Source organism: Notolabrus celidotus, chromosome 3 (genome assembly GCF_009762535.1).
Source record: "Notolabrus celidotus isolate fNotCel1 chromosome 3, fNotCel1.pri, whole genome shotgun sequence".
Classification (NCBI taxonomy): domain Eukaryota; kingdom Metazoa; phylum Chordata; class Actinopteri; order Labriformes; family Labridae; genus Notolabrus; species Notolabrus celidotus.
Genome location: NC_048274.1, coordinates 11,463,654 through 11,489,606, shown reverse-complemented (window position 1 = coordinate 11,489,606; position 25,953 = coordinate 11,463,654). Strand labels below are relative to the sequence as shown.

Here is a 25,953-nt window from a genome sequence, read left to right as displayed (position 1 = left end):
AAGTCCTAAAATCTTTCAACTTACTGGCACATCAGCGTCAGTGAGTCTATATCTTCCGCTGAGCTCAGGTGGGAAATGCTAGATTTGTCTGTCCTGCAAAAAAGCTTAAGTTAGAGCGAGACCCAAGCGCTAGTTTTTATTTCTCCTACTAAAAAATACAAATAATACACAAGGCCAGTCCAAATTAATTATATCATAGCCCTGAAGTCATGTTGAGTAACACTTGTCGATGAATGTACAGTCTTCTGTTTTTAATTAAACTTTGAATGTGCGCAGTAACGGAGAAATAAAAGTGAGTCTGTTTTGGGCAATATCTTAAAAATTGCAGAAATGATATAAAGAGTTCGTATTGCCAAAATTGTAGTTGCATTTTACATTTCTAATTTGATTGAAACGCACATTCAGAGCTTTGTATGAAAAGAAGAAGGTGATGAATTAAGCTGCCGGTAGTTTGTGTGCTCATAAAGAAGTGAGAGATGTTAAATAGGAGCCAAGTGCATCAAAGCGCTCAAACACCGCTTTTCACTCTTTCCCCTCTCGCGCTTTTTGGGAGCGACACGCTGAGCTGCAGCAGCCGGCACACACAAACTGTAACACAGACAGAGCCGAGTGTCCCTGTATAGACACCAGGACAATGTGCTGAATGGGCAGTCTAATTATAAATGTGCCATTTAGACTCGCATTTGGTCTCCAGAACCGCCTTACCTTATGAGGAAACCTGCGCGCACAGCTGCACTATGGGCAACTGTTCAGGACAAAATACCACGATGATATAAAGGATAAAAAACTTTCCTCTGAGAACTGTTTCTGTGATTCACTGGAGATAATTACAGCACAATGTGTCATTGTCAGAGGGGTTTAAAAAAAAGGACACGCAGGGGATAATCATGCTTTCATTAATTAGCCACAGGTGTGTGTGGTCCAAAACGCACGTACTCGTTGTTCAATAAATAGAAGAAAAGACAAACAATGAGAGTTATTTAGAAATTAAAATGTTTTCAGCCTCTCAGTATATATTTAGATGTGAATATGACTCTCGCAGGAAATCAGCTTTTACACACTTTTATTTTTTTAATATCTAAAAATAATTTAGTGTCATCTCGCGCCACTTACGCTGTCATTAACATGTGCAGTAAAAATATCGCTTTATCCTCAATTCAGCCTGAAAAATAATTTACAGAGTTTGTGCTGAAAAGAACTGAGAAACAAATTTAAAGTGATTAAAATACACTGTAAGCGTTTTTTTTCCTCTAAAAAAGAAGCCTAACTCTTCAGTTTAAAGGCTAGATGAATATTTTTTTAATGTAAAAGAAAGACAACAAGGAACCCTTCTGAGGAACATTTGCACTTTTGACAAGAGATCCTCTGTGTGCTGCGTCCGGGAGCGCCGAGCTTCAGAGCCTTCGGCTTAAATGGAAAACTGTCTGTTCAAGTACATCTTCTCTAAATGGACAAGCCTTGCGATTGTTGAATTTAATTTATGGCTTATGCATTCTTCAGAGGTCGATTCCCCTGACCTCTCCAGAAAGTTAAGGAAGAGAAATTTCCCAGGCTGCACGGCGGCCAGAAAGAGAGAGATTCTTACATTAGAAAATAAGACAAAATGAAGGAGTGAGAGGCAGTTTCGGAATGTATAAAGGTATAATGAGAAGAAAGCTTCAAATAAACTTGTCCAGCACCTCACAGGCAGAGAGAGGAACCCTAACAGGGCGCGCGTCAGTGTCAATGAATAGTACCGCTGTGTGGACACGAGAGAAACTGCCACCAGCCCGAGAAAGTTACGGGACATGTAAACACAAACACAACAACAGCGTTATGTTAACGTTATGAACCTCAGAGTGAAAATCCTCGGTTTTTAGTGCTGTTTAGTGTAAATGTTGTCAGTGACAGCGGTCTGCGTTCGTCTCAACGCTGCAGATTAAACTGGGAAATATCTGTCCGCTCGCGTGGCTACACGCTGCTGAAATAAACAAAATAAAGAGGGTTTCACTCCTGTAAAAGATGTTTCGGGTTATTTCAGACCTATTTCTCATGAAGTTTGATGTGGAATTAGCGCGTTTTCCGGTTCTGAGGTGAGCCCGAGCGCCTCCGAGCCAGCCCCGCGCCACCCTCTCATCTCGCGTGTACTCCGGCTTGTTTTGATGAAAGCGACACATCAGAAAATCTTAATATTTACACTTTGACAGTTATTCTCCCGCTACAAAACGTGTCTACCCGCATAAACCGGACACACAAAGAACTTTCTAAAGATGGTATGATAGTAAAGAGCGCGCGCTGTCCCGGAACATTTCAGTGACAGAGCGCTCGACTTTAAGGAATCAGCAACACAACACAGGGAAAAAATGTCAGGACAGCAAAGAGCATGTTAGAAAGTAAAGTCAATATGTTGTTTACCTTAAGGATCTGAGCCGTAGAGATGACACTTCTGCGTCCTTTCCCGTGCGTAAAGACTTCTGGACTAGCTGTGTTTGGTAGAAAATGCTCACTGAGCTATCTGTTGAGCGAAAACTTAAGTGTGCGCACACGGGGCCATATGAGGGGATCCCGTCTGCTGTCTGTGAACTTCAGCTGTCCAAAACTACAAGTACCTTTTGTTGTTCGCCTATCTCTTCTTTATCTCTCCCTCCCTCTCTTTCTCTCTCACTCAGACAAGAGAAGACGATGGGTAGAGCCGCTGTCAATCTTGGCAATCAATGTGCGCAGCCATGTCGCAAGTATTCAAAGCATTTCCCGTCGTGCAACATCAGAAAGTGAGTGGCCAGGGCATTGATCTGAGGAAGGCAAAGAGGCAGGACTCCCCCCTCCTCCCCCCTCCTTCTCCTCCCAGACAAGAGATGCGAGAGAGAGAGAGAGAGAGAGAGAGAGAGAGACGGAGGGAGAGAGAGACAGAGAGAGACGCAGGGAGAGATTTGTGGTGAAATAAAAGTGCAGTCAGGGAGATGGTTTTAACTGTCCGCAGTTTAGTCCGTTTAATAAGCCCAAAATGAGCATCACTCACAGGCACCGCCACTGTCGACTTAGAGCTGACTTTTCCTCTCTGCATATGAGGCGCTACTTTTCTTATTTAGTTTGAAGACAAATAAGGCGCTGACCTCTGTAACTTCACTGTGAGAGTCTTAAATTCACAGTTTCCGTAGAAGAAGAAAATGTGTTCAGATTATAAGAGAAGTGAAGAGGAGCTCTGAGAAGATGACGAGGAGTGAGGGAACAAGTTCAGACTTGTGTGTGAAACTGCTTTCATTTTCATAAATGTAACCTCACTTGAATCATATGTAACCTTGTGTTTTCTTCTTCTGGTAAATTGTCAGATGTAGGTTAGGTGAGGGAAATAAGATTTTCACACCTTCATCCTCTTTTCTTTAAGTGTGTGCACATTTCACAGACTGGGATGAACTATTAGCTTCTAAACTTTGATATATTTTACACTCATAGTTTGACAGATTATCATTTAGAGAAGAGTCCCACATACATATGCACAATTTACGCAAAACAAGGCGTAGAGGTTAGTGTTATATTAAAGTCGTCAGTGTATTATTGATAATTTAATCCTTGTGACAAGGAGCGTTTCAAAAATAAAAGGTGTCCATGACATGGTGGATTTTTGGAGTCAGAATGTATATTATAAGACCGATTATTAGAAATAAAATTAATTTAATGTGTTATTGTTTTAAAAATAGGCCATAGTAATCGTGCAGTTTAGAAGAGCAATGTCATTTTACAGTCTTGACTTTAACAGAGAGATATTTTTATTGTTTTATATAAAATTGAATTCAGGTTTTTACGCAAAAGGTAGGTTGCATTAAAAAAATCTCTACGCTGCCTCAGTACGTCGATGCAGACTCAGTCATTTTTATTCTACATCCATTAAACAATTAAAAAAAACAGATCATGTTTTACAACAGCTCCAGGAACAGATCTATAACACCTTCAATTGATACACAGACAGGCGACAGACCCAGACAATTCACATCTTTTTTTAAATAGGTGAAATAAGCCAGGCTATATATAAGCATGTGTTTGAGAATACCTGTTAAGTTTGGAGGAAACTACCACGTGTCAAACACACAAAGTAAATAACAACAGGAGCTCGCGCTGGCCGGAAAGAGACAAGATAAAAAAAAAAAGACAAGAGCGAGACAACTGATAATCGAGTTATTATCTATAAATCAGCCCCAGCTTTACACGACACAAACCCAACACACATTACTGCAGGCATCCATCCCATATTCAACATGCCATCAGTGCCATCCCTGTGAACTGTCAATGTCAGATAATAAAAAGTTACTTACAAAGAGAGGAGACAGCAGGAGAAAATTCTGATTGTTCACTTGAGTCACATAGAGTTAAAGAAGGGAGGAAAAAGAGAGAGAAGAGATAGAGGGAGGGAGGGAGGGAGGGAGAGAGAGCAGCTTCACAAGTCATTTTAACACACGCTCAGACTCTTGTGCGCCCCACTATCCCTCTGTTTTAGTGTAGAAGAAGAAAAATGCACCATCTCCATCACAGAGCACATCACATTCAACCCTCTAAAGTCTCATTTTGAAGAAGTTTTCAGTCTGTTATTATTTCTGTCTGCAGCGTGTGTGTGAAAGAGGATGCTGCTTGAATTGTTCTTGATAAAAGGCTACAACTAGAGTGAAAGAAAAAAAGACAAAAAAAGAGAGAAGGCATACCTTTCCGGAAGAAACTTTCTCTTCACTCCTGCGCAAACTTTGCACTTGAACGCCTCCTGGCACTCAGCAACGTGGAGCTGCAGGGATACCTGTCACTTGTTGTAGCTGCAGAGGAAGCACCTCATGTGCTTAAATTATGAACAGTCCTGTAACAATCTAACTCTGTACTTTTCACATCCATGCATGATGATTCACATTTGATATCTGCTGTGTGAGAGTGTGTGGAGTCTCTTCAGAGGCAGCGGACTAACCGCGGCTCAAATGTGTGTTTCACGTGTCTCATGCGCCACCTTTTGGACGCTACCGGAACCACATGCAGATCCTTTCACTCGCAGAAATCAGATGCATTTACCAGAGATAAAATCTGAGGGTTTGGGCCACAGGCTGTGGCTTTGTTCTGCTGGTTTATATGTTTACAATTCGGCAAAGGGACATCTTTTTCTGTTCAACACGTCTCAGAGTTGCTGCACTGCATTTCTGCTTCTGTCAAACAATCCAATCTGCATCATTAGAGACAAAAATAAATAGAAAAGATGCATTGCCTGTATATGGTGTGTGTGGTATTTATTAGCAGGCTTCAATCTGTAAAGTTACATCTTATAACTCGTGTGTGCAGTTGAGCAGGTGCCAGCAGGTGTTCTCCAGAAACAACAATCTGTTCTTCTATTTAGAGTTGACTGTGTGTAATGGCTTCCTCTTAGCAACTCAGATGGTGGAGCATGAAGCCGGCATGAAAAGCAGAAGACAGTCCAACTTGTTGGGGGGTAAGGCAGACACATTTGCATACCCTGTGAGTCTTTGATGCATCTTGAAAATGCAAGTCTAGCCCATAAATATTTGAAAAGGAGAGTGCATGAAAATCAACATTTTTGTTACATTAAATTAACATGTGTTCTTCTCCTGTTCTGCATGGTTAATTAGAGAACACCATTCAGTCAGTGAGTGAGGATGAAGGGGGTGAGGAGGATGAGGAGGAGGGGGGTTGCTTTGATTACAGTGCAGCCAGAGCAGGTTTCAAAGGTGTGCAGCTGAATCATTCTCAGGAATGGTTGATTTGTATTCTCGATGAGGACTCACAATTATTTTTATTACAGAAGATCATGGTAAAAAGTTGTGCTTCAAACTTTTTAGCATGATATTTAACCATTTAACCAAAGTATGATTTCTTTAATGGTAACATTTATTTTAGCCACCATAGTTAGCATTTGTAAACAGAATGTAAACAATTAATAAAATTCGATTTAGAACAGTAGAGTGCAAATTAAAGGGATTTTAAGTGTCTTTTATGAGGCAGTAGTTCATTAATGTATATGTTTAATTACACAAATGAAAATGCATGTATATGAACATTGTTGCTTGTAATATTAAAGTTGAAGCTGCAAAAGCTGCACATGCATGAGAAGATCATACATTAATCCTAAAGTATAGGGACATCTTCAGTTGATATATTCAGTTTGATAGATTGTGTGATTAATTTTCATGACTTTGTGCACCAGCAAACATGCCTTTCTTACCCTGCTCATCTTAACGTAACTGATGTAAACACACTGTTAGGTCGCTGAGGGAATCTTTAAGTGGTATAACGGTGAACTCTGCGACCTTCCATTCACGAGATGAACCACTGACACGGTCCTGTTCTATGCGACCGACATCCTCAAATCCTGCCCAAGTTATGCAATTAAGTCAAAGCATATTTGCATACATGCAAATGGTCTCTCTCCCAACTGGACTTGCAAAGTGGGGCGCTCTGTTCTCATTAGTTGACCCAAATCTCTTACTTGTAACTCCGGATTTCATCAAAGTTTAGTCAGGATCTAATATTTCCTTTCAAGTTAACAGAGGAGCAGTGATTAATCATGTTGAAATAAGGAGTGCAACATGCCAATTCTAATTATATACTTATCAAGCGCACCATCACACAGGCAGAGCCAATACTACTACAAATATCAACACTGTAGTAAATACACAGCAAACAATTATTGATGGTGCTTTACTGTGTGTGCTTAATTTTTAAACACCTTCATGGTGCGTTTTGAGGCCCTGTTTAGAAGAAAACTTCTCATGAAGTGTGATTTTTTTTCTCCTCAGCTGTTACTTTAGTGTTTGAAAGGAAAAACCCAGCACAATTTGTAAATCTATGTCAGACAGGTATGGTGGGATTTTCAGAATAAAGGCACATTCTATTAATTTAATTTTCCTGTAGCTAAAAGAAACCAACAAATGCATCACTGTAGATCTTTAAATGCACGTGTAGTCTTTTCATTAGTGTTGTTGCATGTAGTAAATTTCACAAAGATCAGCGAGTGTGTGTATGTGTGTGTGTGTGTGAGCTAGATTAAAGAGGAGGCCCAGGGGCATTTGCTTCATTTACAAAGTAATTGCCTTTATATACAAAAAGCCCAATTCACTGTAGGTATTGTAAAATCCTTCCGTTTAAGGGACAAGAGATTCATTTATTGTTTAATGTTACACAGCACATTCTCAACACATCCTTAATCATTCATGTTGAAGGAATTGTGTGCTCTTGCTGTTTAATACATAAAGTCAGTAAACGTATTAGTCAATATTTAATTCTCCTTTGTATCATCTCCCAAATGATATCGCAGTTTTAAAAGCTCATCATAATTGGATTTGAAATAAAAGATGAAACAACAGGCATTGTTTCAGTGACTGCAGCAGTGATGTGAATGTGGAGTAGCATGACTGTAATGCAGCTCCCTCTCTATTCTTTTTATAGCGTGCACGCAGCACGTTGAGAAGAATATTCAGTGATTCCTAACTCTTCAATTATTCAGCAAATCACCATTCCATTTCTTACATATTAAAAAATGTACCGTATGTGGAGCCTGGAAATGATAAAACAGCATAAAATACTCTTTTGAAATCAAAGCACCTATTGCATGGGCTTCCTTGGTTTTGTATTTGTACAATTGGACTACAATCCGGATCCCCACAGTGTGCAAAGGAGGCACCGGCTGTGCCTCCACTGTAATCTAAACCCTCAGACACTCACGGAGAGGAACAATAATATTTATGTGATGGAAATAGGTATCACTGGGAATCAGTGTAGGCTTTCTTTCTTTCTCTTCTCCTGTCAGGGGGAAAGTGTGAATATGTTACAAATGCAGTGTGTGGTGCGGTGAACAATGTAGACCTGAGAACAAGGTCAGGCTCCTCAGTGTGGTCTCAGCAGACTCCTCCTTTCAAGCAGCGAGAGAGAAAAAAAACCTGACATAAAAAGAAGCAAAAGTCAAAGCTTTAACCTGATCGCTGTCTTTTTAATCATATTTCAGACTCAGGCAGGAGCCACTTTGATTTATTGGACTGAAATGAGACATTTTATTCACCGCTGCAAACTTATTATCTTATATTTACTTCTACTAAATCAACACCCCAACACCCCTGTCAGGAAACTGAGCAGTATGTGTCTCATCTGAGAAAGCATTTCTGAAGCCAGTGAGTGTTTAGTAAAGGATTAATGCGGGAGGCCTTGATTGCGTTTAACAGAACAGGACCCAATTAGCATAATAGGCCCTCTTTCATTCTCTTTGAAGTCCAGAGCAGAGAATAACAAATGTATATGAACCAGCAGCCAAACGTCAATACATGGAAATGCCACAATCCTCAGTGGAGGGTCCTGGGTGATTTTTTTTTTGCAGGAGGAGGGAAAAACATCCCATTTTATTGCAAAATAAGCACAACAGAGGATGCAATGGGTCTTCTTCTTGCCACCAGGGCCAGCAGGCGCTGTGGGGCCCCTGATCCTGGAGGAGAGACGGAGGCTAAGAGGAGGAGGAGGAGGCTGCTCAGGGAGGTGTAGCCTCTTCTCTCTCAGGTGTTCAAAGCACACCACGATGCAGGCGAGGGAAAGTAATTACTCTCCAATTAAAGATGAAGATGTCACTCGGGAGGGAGCCAAACACAACGGCTAAGACAAGCAAAAAAGAGTGAGGGCGCTGTATCTATTAATCATGTTTGCATTACGTCCTCTATGTGCGTGTGCACCAGGGTGATAAACAATAAATATTTGTGTTGAAGAATGAAACGTTCCATAATAATAGCAGCCTTAAAATGTATAATTGAAAAGAATTATGCTCCTTATATTCTTTTCTTTTTGAATCAGAAGTTCAATACATGAATTTCTCCGGGGTTTCTTTTTACAATTGCAATGGAGACAGAGTTCATGATTTAAAGATATGAATTCTGTTCTTCAGAATCCAGAGTTATTAGTATCCACCTTCTTGCTTGAAAATACAAGAAATTAAAAATGCCCTTTTGAGATGGAGAAAGCTTTGAACTTAAGAAACATTTCAAGAAGCCCCCTCTCTCTCTCCCTCTCTCTCTTTTTTGTATTGAAAGTTCACCTCCTTTGAGCATGCCATAGTCTGGTTCCCTTTTCAAATAATAGAATGAAGTTTAATGGGTCAAGGCAATCAATGTAGGAGTTCAAACAGAATCTTGGAGCTATGATGAGTGCACATTTTGTACTTTTTCTTTGTACATGATTAGAATAAAGATGCGCTCAATGAGTGCATCAGTGAGATATGTTCAAGAACAAAGACTCTTTGGGGTTCAAGTCATACTTTACTGTCTTATTTCTCAATCAGAGTGAAAATATAAACCTAAATATTTGGATTTGATGTTGACAGTTTGAACTTCTGTGTACTAAATCGCTGAACGCAGACAACACGGTGCAGTCCAGCTGCAGAAGTCACAATATTTGACAAGAAAAGGGAAACCTTCGACTCTGTAGTTAAAAATTGTAGTCCCAATGAAATTATTTCATCAGCTGTTGCTCAAAAGGCTGAAAATAAAGTTGAACTCTTAGGTGTCAGAGGTAAAACAAACACTTGGTGTCACCCTCTTTCTATTAGTGATGGAGCAAAGCCAAAATGTCAGCTGATACATTTTCATGTTCTGCCTTTGTGGTGAAGTATGACTCTTTAAAGGAGCAGTGTGTCAATTTTTTACCCTTCATGGGAACACAGCAACCAATGATATCTCACCTGGGCTGTTTTAAAAACTGCCTACTATACTAGCAGTACAAAATGATCTGGGCAAAATTCAGTATGTAGTATGTGACCAAGAGCAACATCTGCAGTATGCCAAAAGTAACTGGATGTTGTACTGATTCAAGAACATTTCTCATTATGCAGCAGACCAATCTCCCTCACGTACTATTTCTCACAATGCACAGCGCTAGCATTATCCTTCTTTTTCTCTGTTAATGACAGGGGGCCCACAGTTTTTAGGTGCTGTGAAAATTATTCAATACCATATACACCACTTAACTTTTTTAATAATGTGTGGATGCTAAAGAAGCAGTTTCACTTTCAGCTTGGTGGTTGTTTGCTTCGGCTTTCCAGCAACGCCTGACCCAGCATACTGTAAAATAGATCCTACAGAATAGTCATACTACGTACTACCTTCAAACACAGTATGAATTATGTAGTACATACTGCATACTACATTTGTAGGTAGTATGTAGCAAGTGGTTTCAAAAACAGCCCATGAAAAAAGGGAGTTATAAGAAAATTTAATCAGGGTCACAAACAGCATTTTATCAATTTTGTAAGAGTACAAAAGATCAGATTGAATTAACAGTACCTTTCCTTTTTTAAAGTTATGTTTTGGGGCATTTTGCCTTTTATTGAATAGGAAAGCTGGAGAGAGACAGGCAATGTGGAGAGCAGACATGCAGAAAATGGTTGGGGCTGACAGTCCAACCTGCAATCGATGTGATGAGGACTGTTCTCTCTGCATATGGGACATTCACTTAAACTGCTAGGTCAACAGTGTCCTCCAAATTTACCTTTTAATATATAAATGTGTGTCTTTGCTGATTTCATTTTATTGGACAGCTGAAAAAAGAAATGCATGATGAAGCAGAAATTGTGTTAATCTCTTTAATATTCACACTTTTATAAATTTCCATTGTGCAACCTTCTCGCAGTCACACCGAAAATATGTTAAAGGTTATTTTCATCCTGATGTAAGCAAAAATAAAATTCATTTGGCAAGCTAAAAGGAGACTGGCAGTGCTACAGGTACATACAGACGATACTTCAAGGGGTTTGGTGTAAGAATATTATCTTAGTTTTGACAAAAATACTACCGTAATGATGCTTTTAGTACCTCTGCTTCATAACATTCTGTACCTGACAAAACAAACAAACAAACATAAATACAACCAGGCTCCCAGTTGAGAACATACTGCAAGTAAAAGCCAGTCAGTCATACCTTGAAAACATGATACAGTGTACAATCAAAGTGCAATGACATGTAGAAAATATTTTTATTACTATGACATTTACATTATGAGACAGTTCCATAGTTAATAAGCACAGCAGCTCCCAAAGTCCTCCATCATAATGTCACTGTTTGAAACAGTCAATGCTGCTTGAGCCTCAAACATCAAGCTACATGTTTAGTTCAGTTTCAGTGCTGCGGAGTGACAAGATCAACAAACACAATCCTGTTTTCTTGCAGAATCCAGTTAGTTTTCTTCCATTGTAGGATAGCACCTCAGTGTCCAGAAATTGCTTGAGCTGAAAATGATGAGAAAGAAAGACAAAGTAAGAACAACAGAGCAGAATTCATCAAACCTAAACCCCTATGAAATCTCTGTTTTTTCCCCCAAGTTTTAGCTCCACAGTAATTTGAAGATAAAGTTAAAAAACGATATTATTATTGTAGAGTTCAGGGTCTCATTTTCCTTAAAGAGGTTGTTCTCGTCCATGCACCAAAAACTTGTGCATGACTAAGCCACAGTTTTTCTTGAAGCAGAGAATAAAAAGGTTGACTAAACTTAAATCTTTCTTCTGAGAACAAAAGCAGCACACCCACAGAGAAACTCAAGATACTTTTTAAAAATAGACTATAGTGATATTATTCTGATATTCTTTATTTGCATGCTTCCTCAGCCTCTCTTAAAATGTGTGACTCAGTGTACCACGCTGCATTGCGGTTTGTCTCTTGTCTATGTGTCTTGTATGAAAGGTAGGCTTATACTACATGATCTGCCGTCTTATTTATGGTCTTTATTGACTCCTAAAGTTGTCAGTGGTTTTAATCTTCTTTTAATCCTTCCTCGGACTCGCTCTGTCTTTGGTAAAAGTGCTTTTATCCTGGTCTTAGTATCAAGTTCATCTAAACTTGATTGTTTTATTCAATTGATGGATTTCAAAACTAAAGGATCATCTGATCAGCTTGTGCATGTTTTACTGCTTAACACTGCTAATTTATGTATTGATGTAATAGTTGCTTGTTATTGTTTGTTGTTTTGTCTTGTTCTCTGAAACTCTGTATGCTGCTGTCTTGGACAGGACTCTCTTGTAACAGAGACTTTGTACCTCAATGGGAATATTCCTGGTTGAATACATTTTTTTAAATTAAAGATACACTCAAACTAAAAATGCTGCTAGAGCACAACCGTATGAATAAGGCCAAAATTCCTCTCCATTATACTATGGAAATCTGCAAGCGCTATATTACTAGCTGTGTACAAGTACCTGTCTACATTATTGGTAATCCATTATACTGGCAAAGCTATAAAGTCTCTGTGCAACACATCACTTTCATGCTTGGAAGACACAAAATTTCATCATCTCTTTTAGCCCATGTCATGCCATCTAACCAACCTCCATGAAAATGAGTGTAGTATATTTCTTTGATCCTTCTCCCTATAACAAAACCTACAAGGTCAAAGAGTAAGAGAGACTTTTAAACTTGTCCTAGTGACTAGTGACTTCTACCAGCTGGTGAAGTTATTTACACACCAATAAATCCAGTTTCAGATCCTACATGTCCTCCTGATCTTCATCAGAGGAGCAACAACTACATACCTTGGCTTTTCTCAAACATCGAAAAACAAGAATAAGTATCAGACAGAAGACAACAGAAAGCATGCAGCCACACACGTTTTCAAAGAATGAGGATTCCTTTTGTAGAAGGTGATAATGCATTCAAGTCATGCAATTCTGACCTATTACTTCTCCTTTAACGCTGCTCTATACCAAAAGGTTAAAGGTCAAAATGCTGTAGATGGACACTTAACGTTATTATTATTTATACCGGGTGATTTTACATCTGTGTTAAAATGTTTGGCACATTTATTGTATCTCTATCTAACAACTCCTCCCTCACCTGCTGTTCCGTGGAGAGTTTAATCTCATGTTAAAAGACTCCAGGGATAAAATGTAGTAATCAGATATTTGCTGGTGTCGGCTCACGGATGGAAGATTTTTTAATAAGACAAAAAAAACCACACCTTCTTTCTGCGTGTACAGTAACAACAGTAAGAGCTGCAGTTTTTTTTTACTTGTTTCTTCGAGGCTACAGATGGGGAGCTAATTGATGCTGAGGAATGCAGCTGTGCTGACTACTGAGCTGTCAAGGTGCTAAATCAAAAGGTGTCTCCTTTGTTAATTATACACAATTCTACAAACAGTCTTGTTAGCTGAAGCCCTTTCTTTCCTCATTCATCCATAAATATTTTGGCAGTAGTACAAAAAGAAAAAAAAAACAATTTACAGACAATTATCACAGTGAGATGAGCTGACTGCCTGCAGATGTTTGTTTGGATCATAATGGGAGCAGAGGCAGGGCTTCCCTAACCTGTTTCCTACAATCACAGCACAGCAGTGAGCATGCAGGGAGGTGCAGAGCACGCAGAAGCCTCCTGTTAGAGAGAGGATTAGTGAGGCCTTGAAAACATTAGCCCTATAAAAACATGCAGTTAGGCCTTACTTTATTTCTCGGATTAGACAAACGTGTAGTGAATTCCATTGCTTAGAGGAGAGGGAGGCGCCACAGACACGGCAGATACAGGAGGAAGAGGAGGAGGTGGAAGAGGGGGTGGGGGTGGAGGAGTGGGGAGGTTAGCCTGTGGTGGAACTACAGAGGAGAGGACAGAGGGAGGATAGAGAAGGAGAAAACAACAGTAGTCAAAAGGACAGTCGTGGGACAGTTTTCTGAGCACAGAGAGAGGATCAAATGTGTGATTCTGCAGGTGTTCATGACTCGTTCACTACACTTTAACATCCTGTGTCGTACAGTCTGAGCCACTTAAAGACACCACCTTGGATACTCATGAATTGTGATAACTTTTTTTCAGTATTTGCTGGAGGTTGACATTTATTTAATAGAAAAATATTAGAAAATCCATAAATTAAAGAAATGTATGAAACCCATTGACTCTATAATAAATGGACATAGTATCTGTGACGTCAGCTGTTTCTGAAGCCCTGTTTTGAAGCCTATCGTAGGCAGATGCCATACTGGAAATGCTTAACTCAACCTAACTTCGTCCAAGCTAGTGTGAGGGAAAGAGGTGGGCCTTTCTCCTTTTCTCTCACAGCTACAGGGTGCCCACCTGTCAATCAAGTCAGTCATGCCCTTATTTGGGCAAAACTCGTAGGTTTCAAATCTTCGAAAGTAACGAGTTATAAAAAAATTCACCCCCCGATAGAGAATCAGCTATTCAGACATAAACCGTTTTGAACCAGGCTGTAAACATGTTAATTTCTGCTGTAAAGATCGGCTTTTTTGAATGGGAGTGTATGTGATTTCCGGTGTTTCTGCAGTTAGCCTCAAGTGGACGCTCGAGGAACTGCAGTTTTTAGCATTTCCGCATGGGCTTCATATTTTAAGACCGGAGGTTGCCGCTTGGATCCACTATTTACATTCCCTGTCTCGCAGTTGAGAGCAGCCTCGGATTTAAGCTAGCTGGATTAAGTTAAATGGAATAAGCATAAGACATATTTTGGTGATTTTTTTAATTACCCATTTTTGTTAAGGAAAAAAATAGTGTGCAGCTCACCTCTCTTACCTTTTGTGCAACTATTATCTATGCAAACACAGGTATTGGATCGAGACTTGGTATTGGCAAATTTCTGCATAGGCTTCATATTTTAAGACCTGATGCTGCTTGATAAAATCCCATATATGGCAAAATGTATAGGTGCTGTCATCATGAGTTGATCTGCTACTAGTACAATCTAATCAACTATGCATTGAGGATGACAGACAACCTTTAATGATGCTCCTCCCAATTTATAAATCTATAAACATCCACCAATATCAGTGAAAAAGAGTCAAAAAGATAAGTCCTTAGTTTGGTTAATGTGTGTGTTCAATAGCTTGAGCGTAATCTGTAAAAAAAAAGAAAGTGGTGGTCGACCTTCTTTTATACATTTGATCGTGGAAGGACCCACTAAGAATAATTACATTGTGTAGATAATTAATATTTTGATTTTAATTTTCCAGTGCAAAATTAAAGATGTTTTTCCTTCATTAATAATCTCATTATCCCAGATGTATCAGTCCAAAATACCAAAATATTTTACAATTAAGAAAAGCCAAATTAAATATTAACAACAGCCCTTTAATATAAACTGTAAGTGATTGCAGCGCTGCACACTCCTGCCTGTGTGCCTGCTTTCATTGAAGTGTCTCATGCATAATACGGTAAAAAAGACACTTCTTTTAATTCAGGGATTTGAAAGTGCAGCAGCGTACCTTCCTTTAACACCAAAGAGAGAGAGAGTCAGTGATTCAGTCTCTTCTGACAAGATGCCACCAGTTATATTCTCTGACATTTCTCAATGCTGGAAATAATGTTATAATTGTTGACTTTGCCTCACTGTGCATATTAAGCTTCCACACACGCTGACAGCTTGAGTGTTACTGCGTGTGACAGATATATGTGCATGTGTGTGTGTGAGGCAGACAGACTGACAACCTGCTGCAGCTACAGTGAAAATGAACTTGCCTGTCTGCTGTAGAGTATGAAAGAGATGAAAAGTGCGTGCAGTGTCTTTTATGCAGGTTCAGAGCTACGTTCAAAGCAGCAGCAGCAGTGTGCAGAAGGAGAGTGGAGTTTGACTGGGTCATTGATCAGCACACAAAACGGCCCCATCAAGCGATTCCTCCCCTGTCTGAAAGATTCTACACGGATTGCAATTAGAGGCTATCTGCACTCCTAAGAAGGAATAATGTTCAGTTATTAGAAAATGAACAGCCTTATTGCTTGACTCTGCACCTAACGCCCTTCTCATCTCCACTTCATCAATCCAGAGTTTTCCCCATTATCCCTTCTTAGACCAAAAGACGTCAATGTGAAGCTGAGGGGAGATTTACTGGACCTGGCAGTGCTGGTATGCTTCCAGTACAGACACAGTAATTATATCTGCAAGTGTTTCAGAGAACAGGTTTTACACTCTTTTGAAAAGCTAAGATGTATAAACATACATTTCCAACAGGCTCAAATGAAGGGAAAATAATTTCTATTTATGTAAATGACTGACCTGCAACCAGTTTGCTCTTGAGTGAAGCCTCTGAAGCGAGAGCGTAGGACATGGTGATGATCCTCTCCTGCTCCTGCAGAGCTGAGTCGAGGGCCATGAGCCCCGCATCTGGCTTATCCACAGGCACCGTAGACGCAAGGTTCTGCACACTGTCCCGTGCACAAATACATTCAAGCACAAATTAACTAAATATGATGTAAAGGTGGTAATGTGCAAGTGCTTTGACTCAATGTTTGACTAAAAGGTGTTTTTGAAAAACGTCCTTAACACTGTATGTTTCTATTTTATTTACCTGGACTTCGCCAAGATGCTTTTAATGCGCTCTACTTTGCGATGGCGTTCCTCCACCTCCTGAGGACTGAGAGGCTCCTCGGGCTCTGAATCCACGTAGCGCTCTGGTATCAACACTTTCTCAGGCTTAGAAAGCTGTACAAGACAGAAACGGTGCGTGTTACAGTAACATCCTCTTGCCATCAGATTACCTCCCAAAAAGGAAGAATATCAAGTTGCACAGCTGAGGGATGTGAGGATGGGTATAGACGAAGACTAAACTGTTCTTGAATATTTATCTACTTGGTTTTAAAAGAAGAATAAAGATCTAGCAACCAAAATGGACATAATTTAGTAAAAGATAAAAGATAAGGCATTTAAGCTTTTCATTGCATCTGCATTGTATTGCACATTGCTGAGTGTTAAGTAAATCAAATGAAAGAAAGTAGGGGGATTGGAGTGTGTGAAATCTTTTTTGTTCTTGACAACTTTTAGATTTTGGTCTGATCTAATTTTATCCTTCATTCTTCACTGAGATAGGTAACTTACCTCTTTGTTAAGGTCCAGGTCATATTCTAGTGGTTCCAGGTCGGGCTTCTGCATGGGAGGGGTTGTGGCCGTGGAGCGGAAACTCAGCCATTCATCAGAGTGTGGGCGGGGTCTCTCTTTGTGCTCGGGAGGTCTTTCCTCCCCCTGAACGCTCCTCACTCCCTGTGCTTCCTCCCCCTGAACAGCCCTCTCCAGCAACTGCAGGTCAAACTCCTGCTCCCTCTTCCACTGGACAATGCAAACAGGACAAAATACAGTGTTTGATGTGAAACACCGAAATGAGTCTCCCCATCATGACTTTCTGTTAATCGAGTGAGCGTTAGAGAAACTTCTTCACTTGCCTTCACACATAAATTCATGTAACAAGTGCGGGGTGTGTCTGTGTGTTGAGGTACAGGTGTGAAAAAGGGAAAGTGAGGGAGCATGCATCTCTATGCTATGCATGCTTAAACGAGCGTAAAGCTCTCATGTAGAAGCATGCTACAATCCTCTACAACACCGGCACAGAAGACAGCACATCACCACTGAAACACACAGGACAGATCACCACACTCAGACACTCTGTAGTTCCACCCAACATGACAATAATGAATGAGGATGAATATCATAAATAAAAAAACATTGAAATATGAGTTCATTAGAAAATAATGTTTATTTATTTTCAAGCATTCACATTTAAAAAATGATTCTTAAAACTAACAATTAATTAGCAGATAAAAAAATACTGAAATCAGAGGACGTCATACACATTAGTGTTATCTAAATTAAGAGCTCCATCTCCGTCTTAAGCTTCACAACGTAAGCCCGAGCTCTTTAACACCTACACCGTCTTCAGTACACCTTGACTTAAGTAAGGAGCATCCAGCAAGAAGAAGCCATGATTAGGTTTGGATGAGCGAGGCTTAAGTATGCATTGCTCTGTGTATGTCAATGTTTTGGTCAGTAGAAAATAACAAGGCACTTTTTCCTCTCTCTCTTTCTCTCCCACATTCACACACACAAACACACACACACACACACACACACACACACACACATATACACAAATGAATGGAAGTTCTCAAAGAGGAGGAGGCGGCTAAGTAAGAGGAGAATGCACAAGACACTGTTACTGCATAGAAAAGAGCATGCTAGTATGGTGAAAACACAACAACACAGTGAAAAGAAGATGAGTGAGGATGGAAGAGATGAATGGATGAAGGAGTGTTAGTATCTTTAAGAGTGAGTATAAATGAGTGAGTATGAGGGTCAGCGGCTGGAAGGCCTGCGTCTGAGGTTATTATTGTGGCGAGTTTGCTAAGCAAGAAATTCATGAGCCAACACTCTGAGCAAAGATGTTATTACTATTTATAATTAACATTATTTCCACTTTTTAATAAACCCTTCTTTATGATTACATAAGTACTGTGAACACTTTGTGCTAAAGGTGAGTGAGTGCTAGGTAAAGTAAGACCTGTTGTTCTCTATGAAGGGCTTACTCAAAGACAACATTTGACAAGTCACAATAAGGAAAGCACAGGATTAAAACACATTGTTATCATTGTGTTATAATTATTATTATTGTAATTGGTAATATCTGGGCTTTTCTTGCGAGACAAGTCAAATGTTGGCTCTAAAAGGCCTTCTAAAGTCTAAATAACAAGTATATAAGTTATATAAGAGTTAGAGGCACATGGTGAATATCCACACTGCTCTAATTTACTGGATTACTTTGAACTCTGTGATGTCAGGACCAGAGAAAAGACAGACTACAGGCATGCATGACTACTGTCCACCATCACTCTCGGGTTGGTTCTCGTCATGCATGAGGGGGGTGACGTGCGATATTGTTCTAGTGACATACTGATCCCAAGTCTGCTGAAAGGGGGCGCGAGGACGAGGGGCGCGGCGATGCAGAGGACTGGCGGTCCCCGTGACTCAGGGTGCGTTTGCGCTGGCGGACGAGGGCCTTCTGGTGCCTCTTCATCCTCTCCAGCTGCTCATCAGCACTCATCTTCCCCCTCTGCTGCTGCTGCACCGGGTCCACAGAGTACAGACGCTCCAAGGCACTTTTTGGTCTCTCCTGAGAGGAGTGGGAGGAAAAAGAGATGATAGCATGAGCGGAAAGGTGCAGCGGAAGGCAAAGACGGGGTAAAAATGAAAATAAACCTCACATATAAGACACATGAAGAGTCAATGGTGAGAAGGAGTGGGAAAGATAACAAATATAATTCTGTATTTTTGTATTTTTGTATACAAGGCACAGCTAAGGTGAAAATGGAGCATAAAGAGAGAATCAGGTTCATTAAAGCAGCATAAAAAAGTATCACAAATAATATTCCTCCTCTGAATAATGCGTCTAATCATTTGAATGAATGTTATTAAGTATTATATGGTTTGGGCAATAACTAAATACTGTTAACAGTGTATTTGAAGTTTTCATTTGCAAAAACAGATAACTATCTAACTACTAATATCCGATTTTATAAATTTTCTAAAAACATATTTCTTTTTTATATAGATTCCTAATAAAGTTACATTTTCAAGATACCTCTGATTAGTAGAGTCATTTTGACTTAGTCAAAGCCACCCAACCTCAGTTGATTGATAATATCAAAAGCTAGTTATAGAAAAACTATGTTTTTTTTTAAATATTTTCAATTTTTTTTAAAAGTGAGTTAACTGTTTTGGGAAATTAACTCTTCATTTATAACATTAATTCATTGATTAAAATTGATGATTGTAGCACATGTCAGGTTCTCATATCAAGATGTGATTCTTAAAAGCCCGGGATTTGTTTCTTAAACGAAAATAGAATGTGATTTGACTCTAATATGAGCATGAGCTTTGGCCAAGTCATTTTGACCGATGAAAAAGAATCACATCAACACTGCAATAATTATCACAGTAGGAATTAACATGTTTACATTTGTAAATACATTTTAAATTATTATGAATACTATTCTTCTTCTTTTTTCTTCCTCTTCTTCTTTTTATTATTATTATTATTATTATTATTATTATTATTGTTATTATTATAAATGTTATGGTTCTAATTTTATTCTTGTATTAAACAACATAATTTACTTTCACAATGCCAACCAGCACACAAGACTGTCTTCATTTGCTATGACTCATAACAGTTTATAAAAGCATTACTCATATGTAGTAAGAACTAAAACCAGATCCCTCACTGCCTGTACACCTGTGTGCACTTCTGGCTGGATCTTTTTGAGGATTTAGTAGAGTCAGAAGTATCAACACTAGCTCCCAATCCTACATAATTGAACTCTTGCTAAATTCATACATAAACATCACTGATTTCTTCAGGAATTAGGCTTACATATTGGTGGGTTTGAAACTTTTGATTCCCTCTTTTGCCATTGAAGTCTTAGTTAATACTTTACCTTTACGCCGGCAGCTGACGCTGCTCTACGGAGAGTTACATATGAGGAGATGCTTGAAGACTGATTTAGTCTAAGTGAGGAGCCAGCCACTCCTGAGGGAAAGCCAAAACACATTCATATATTGACTTTATATACATGCTCCAGCTAAATCAATCAGTTTTACTGGCTCTATTATCTGTTTACCTCTGCTGGGTAAAGTCTGGTAACCTTCAGGTCCAGACGATGTCACTACAGTAATGTAGCTGGAGCTGTCTCCAACTCCCATGAGCTCTGGATCACTCAGGAAGGGTCTAAGTTCCACCTGAGATACAGAGACAGACATTACAAACATGCATTACACAAATATTTAGACATTCAAGTAGCACACACATCAAACACTGTACGTACCTTTCCGTCTCCGTTGGTGTACTGGCCAATCTCTCGGTCCCTTTTGCGTTCATCCGACTGTCGTTTGAGGCCGCGTACAGAAGTGTGTCTGATGACTGTGGTCTCTCGGGGGAGAGGGGGCACAGCAGGGGGGTGCTCTTCAGGACTGTAGAGCTGAGGTAGAGGAGGTCTGGGAGGCACATCATCCTCACCCTGCACATAGAGAAACTGTTAGAGACTAAGATAACAAGCATCACACTTATTTGCATGTGACACCAGCTCCTTCTATAAGAGCATGAAAACAACAGCTCAGCCTCAGTCAACATCTTTGTCAGGCTAAACTCACCCAGTTAAGCCCACAGGTGATAGTTGCAGAGTGTTGTAAGGGTTGCTGGCTGGGGCTGGAGAACAGGGTGGGGGTGTGCATACTGGGGCTGAGGTGGGGGCTGTGCTGCGACAGTCTCATCTCCATAGCAGACGGGCTCCCAGACACAGAAGGCACTGATGACGCCGACACTGAAGGCACAAATTTCCTCTCTAAGGATTTTGGTGAATATGCACATGTAAGACGAATACAAACACGCTGTAAGACAGAGCTTAGTTTTCCCATGTGAAATGTTCAAGGCATTAGTATTGAGTGTGTGATTAAGAGCTTTAACGATGAGTAACAGTGGTGTGAGCACGTGGCATGTGCTGTGTTTCACTCAATGCAAATATGTTTTGCTTTGTACACATGAAACCCATAGGTTACACTCCACTGACCTGGGTTGGTAACAGAGGAGATAGTGACTTTGTAGATGGCTTTACTGGTGCTGAGGCCGGCAATGACATCCTCAATCCTCCACAGCTCTTTTCTGATCTGGACTTTCTCTTGCTGCACCACACACAAAGAAAGACACATTCATAGACACATTTCTTTGTATATGTAAAATGACTTGAGTTCCAAAGTGATGGGTCACTGACAAAAGTATATTGAATTTGCCTGTACATACACTACCAGTCAAAAGTGTGGACACACCTTCTCATTCAAGGGTTTGTATTTATTTTAATTATTTGAAACACTGTAGATTAATACTGAAGACATCAAAACTATGAAAGAACTTGAATGGAATTATTTAATTAACAAAAAAGTGTTAAATAAACCAGAATTTGTTCTATATTTTAGATTCTATAAAGTTGCCCCCTTTTTCCTTCATGACAGCTTTGCACACTCTTGGTATTCTCTCAGTCTGCTTCATGAAGTGGTCTCCTGGAATGGATTCTAAGGCACATGAGCCTTGTCAAGAGTTCATTTGTAGAATAACTTACCTTCCTAATGTGTTTGAGACCATCAATTGTGTTGTTCAGAGGTAGGGTTAGTACACAATGGATAGCCCTATTTGACTACTGTTGTAATCCAGATTATGGCAAAACCAGATTATTTCATAGTTTTGATGTCTTCAGTATTAATCTCTAATGTTGAAAATAATTAAAATAAATAAAAAACACTCAATGAGAAGGTGTGTCCAAACTTTGACTGGTAGTGTAGCTTTGTATTTGAAGATGACACAAGAAATGCCACTGACCTGAGATAGATCACTTCGGGTCATGTGTCCCTGCAGGGCTGACTTCAGCCAGTCCACATCTCTCTCCAGCCGGCTGTACTCACTCCATGCGTTCTCCATCTCCTGCAAGTCAACACAGAAAACACTCAGACTGAGATGCAAAAACTTAAAGCCACATTTTATACATACAGTAAGATGCAGCTGAAAGAAATAGAGCAGGTGTGTTGATTTACATCCATCAGATTATATATTTTTCACTAGAAATTAGACCACTTTGATTTAATCTGTTGTTTCAATGCCTCACTTCGTCTTAGAAAAGCTGAGAGCTTCACAAATGTGTGACTGGAAGTTTATTTGGAGGGCCAAAAATACTGTTGTTTACTCGAAGTTTATTTGTATATGTTCTTTTGAAACTTCATTTGAATACTGATTATAACAAATGCTTTGACTATGTAATCTTTCTAAATGGCCCAGACGTTTACTATGAGTGTCTTTGAAACGTCTGGTTAATCCCCAGATACTCATTTTGAGAGTGACAGTCATCCTGAAACTGTTACAGTTGCAGCGACCATCAAAAGGACACAACTGAAAAGAGAGATGTAAGCGTCTTGTTTGAAACCAATAGAAACACAACACAAGGGGAGTCTGTTCATCATAGGTGAGTCAGTGTGAGGGGTTAATTTTAGATCCCAGTGCTTTAGAACAAAGAAGTGAAACAATGTGCACTTTACATTAAAGCCATACTGAACTTGTGAGTGCAGCTTTTGTCTTACAGTGGAAACTTGTGATATCTCAGCCCTGATGTGCACCACGTCCTCCTGTAGTAATTTCTGCTGATAGGCAATCTTCTCAGCGTGTGCCGGCTGATCTCGGTACTGCTCCATCTGCTGGTGGGAAACATCCAGCACAGACTCCAGCTTGTCCTACATAAGGACATGAAAGACGGGGTGATCACACAAGGAGCATTTGTAGTCTCACACACACAGACAAACACAGACTCCACATAGAAAAGAGAAACAGGCTTGTTTTAGATATATGTAGAGGGAACCTTGTCCTCTTTTAAAGCACGTATCCTGGCCTCCAGCTCTTGTAGGATCTTGTCTTGTTCACACAGTCGACTTAATTTCACCTAAAGCAGAAAAACAGATAAAGATATTATCAACCCCAACATTTTATTGCTCTCTTTAACAATACAAAGTGCACACATATCAAATAATGACTAGATAGATGAGATACAGTATCTGTCTGCTGTTTCATTCTTGTCTTCATTCAGCTGCATCCACAACAAGCAGCCAGATAAGACGAATCGATCGTCTACTGTAGTCTTTGCTGTCTGTAAATATGTCAATAAGGCTTGTCCATGTGAAAAGCCCCGAGGATTTCATCTCATCAGCGCACTGAGAGATATCAAAAGGCTCCATACTGTCTAGATTTGGGGGCGAGATCTGGTAATACCCATTATGAGTAATCATAATCAAAAATCCATATTTTCACATTCACTTTTTGGAGAAAAGCAAGTTGATTGAGAGTGACAGATTTGTTTTCCCAGAAATGGGTTATGTGTTTATGAAAACAACATAAGATTGCCTAGTTCACAGTCTTTCTCACACACTCTCTTTTTTTCTCAGATCTATTTATCATTCTGTTCAATTAATAATTAAGCTGTTTTTATTTTGCTGCTGTATATTGTTGTTTTTAATTGCATGAAATATTCATCGCTCAGACAAATTTACTGGCAATTTCTTATAAATTGTTAAAGTGGAACAATGCTAATGATGAAAAGCCAGGACATCCATCTTATTTACCTCCATTCAGCAGAAAACAAAGAGTGAGAAGAGCGCGATCAGGCAAATCAAACTGAAAAATTTAACAGCCCGACATCTAAAACTCCCATTACATGTATTTTTCCCTTTAAATTGCAGAGAGGAAAATAAAAGCTGTGGTCGATACTCTCAGGCCCTCACTGCGCAGTGTGGATGGGTGTCCCCACAGTGTTGCAATGTACATACGTTCCCTTCCCTCTGCAGCCTCTGTTTACCACAACTTAAGAACACACACACATACACACACACGAACCACACCAAAACACAGTAAAGTCAGACTAAAGTCAGCTGCGTCTCTGTAGTGGATTGTAAGAAGTCTGAAATGGAGATCTTAAAGAAAAGAAGGAGACGGATAAACAGGGTGCTTATCAGACTTTGTTTTTAAGTCTTGAGAACAGAGGGATTCACTCACGTCGGCATCACTTTCTGCTATTTTCACAGGCCTCGACGGTCTTTCTGTTTTGAAACTCTCACGTCCAGTGACCTGAAATTCAAAACAGCAACAAATACAACAAAATGTTCAACATCAGCGATTAAACGGCACGTTTTGAACAGCTTCTCTTGAATACTTTAAGTAAACAAAGAATGAGAACTGTATATATTTTCAAAATAAATTCAGACTGGTATTTAAATCAAGCTGGGTGGATCAAGACAAGATTATGAGGAAAAGGGAGAAAAAAAAATCACAGCCACAAAAAACTGGAGCTTGAGCTGAATTTAAAAAAAAGTGCAAAGCAGAGTAGAAACATGTATGCAGGGAGAACTTCTGCATCTTTGTTTTTGGGGAAACACCCAAAAACCCAAAGCTGCTCATCCCTGGCTTCCCCTGATTCACAAACATTGGTCCATATTGGGAAAATAAAAGATAAATAGAGACCTAAATTTATTATTTCTGCTTCCAAAACTACAGTAGGTCACCTGGGTTCATTTCTGCTTTTGTTAAGGCCTCTAGTTTCAGGTGTGGTAAGGCAGTAAAATGCAGAGAGGAGCGACTCTGTGTATCTGCACGAGCCATTGCATTGTCGATATAATGAAACCCCCAAAATTAACAGGATGTTTTTCATTATTAGAGAAGGTTCATTTCACAAATGAGCTACATCTGATTTCAGACTCACAAATTAACCTTAGCAATCCTCACAGCTAGCTTCTGGCTTTAATGAGAAATGTTTCCCAAGTGTTTCTTGTCTAAAAGCGATACCTGTGTATTCTTACAATTAATCATTTATTATTTAAGGGATAATGTATGGTTAGCAGGTAGTTATGGGAAATATAATCCCGACGCAATGTCAAAAAACTTGGTCAAAAGATTATTTTATTGATTTAAAATGATTAATGTGTACAGGTAAAAAAAAATAGTGATTCCACCGCAGTTAGCATCCCACGGCGATAGATTCTTGTCTGCCTGTTACAATAGATTTTTAAAGGTGACATATCACGCTTTTTTCATCAATATATATTGGTCTAAGAGGTCCCCAAAACATGTCTTTAAGTTTATGCTCAAAAAAAGTGGATGTGCCTCGGCTGTCCAGCACGTTGATGTAATGTTTACATGTTGGCTGAATATACACGGCTGCTCAGAGATCGCGTTACTTCAACCCTCTGAATCCATGATAAATAAAAATCATCCACTAGATCTTCAAATCTGCAGACGTGGGGAGTATAACCGACCTCTACCAGAAAGGCAGCGGGACCTTTCTGAAGGATTGGTCACAGATTTAGTGTTTCTTGTTGTTTTATTTGTCAGTATGTCGACGTGTGTCTTGGTACACAGCTACAGCTACAGCTACGAACATATAGCTATGTGGCTATGCTAATTAGCGCTAGCACTTATCCATGACAAATAAAAATCATCCACTAGATCTTCAAATCTGCAGACGCGGGGAGTAAAACCGACCTCTGCCAGAAAGGCAGCGGGACCTTTTCTGAAGGATTGGTCACAGATTCTGTGTTTCATGTTGTTTTATTTGTCAGTATGTAGACGTGTGTCTTGGTACACAGCTACAGCTACGACATGTGGCTATGCTAACTAGCGCTAG

General features: G+C 39.6%; 2 protein-coding genes across 3 annotated transcripts in view; both read right to left on the bottom strand.

The window, feature by feature from the left end:
- Nucleotides 1-904, bottom strand: part of sox6 (SRY-box transcription factor 6) — a 137,568-nt gene extending 136,664 nt beyond the window's left edge. Inside the window, exon 1 of the mRNA XM_034680096.1 lies at nt 706-904. The gene's annotated coding sequence lies outside the window, so the exon portion shown is untranslated. The remainder of the gene's footprint in view (nt 1-705) is intronic.
- Nucleotides 905-10,565: 9,661 nt separating this feature from the next.
- plekha7b (pleckstrin homology domain containing, family A member 7b) overlaps nt 10,566-25,953 on the bottom strand; it is a 90,985-nt gene continuing 75,597 nt past the window's right edge. The window contains exons 15-28 of one of the 2 annotated variants that reach the window (XM_034680069.1): nt 24,330-24,401; nt 23,143-23,223; nt 22,868-23,017; nt 22,116-22,217; nt 21,313-21,424; nt 20,897-21,087; nt 20,572-20,763; nt 20,368-20,485; nt 20,185-20,276; nt 18,642-18,860; nt 16,799-17,026; nt 16,272-16,405; nt 15,980-16,128; nt 10,566-11,221 (exon numbers count right to left, since the gene is read on the bottom strand). In XM_034680069.1, the coding sequence (XP_034535960.1) occupies nt 11,199-11,221; nt 15,980-16,128; nt 16,272-16,405; nt 16,799-17,026; nt 18,642-18,860; nt 20,185-20,276; nt 20,368-20,485; nt 20,572-20,763; nt 20,897-21,087; nt 21,313-21,424; nt 22,116-22,217; nt 22,868-23,017; nt 23,143-23,223; nt 24,330-24,401 (1,863 nt within the window). In that variant the 3' untranslated portion in view covers nt 10,566-11,198. Of the gene's footprint in view, nt 11,222-15,979; nt 16,129-16,271; nt 16,406-16,798; nt 17,027-17,431; nt 18,861-20,184; nt 20,277-20,367; nt 20,486-20,571; nt 20,764-20,896; nt 21,088-21,312; nt 21,425-22,115; nt 22,218-22,867; nt 23,018-23,142; nt 23,224-24,329; nt 24,402-25,953 lie in introns of those variants that run through there. The other variant, XM_034680071.1, reaches the window with a different exon arrangement.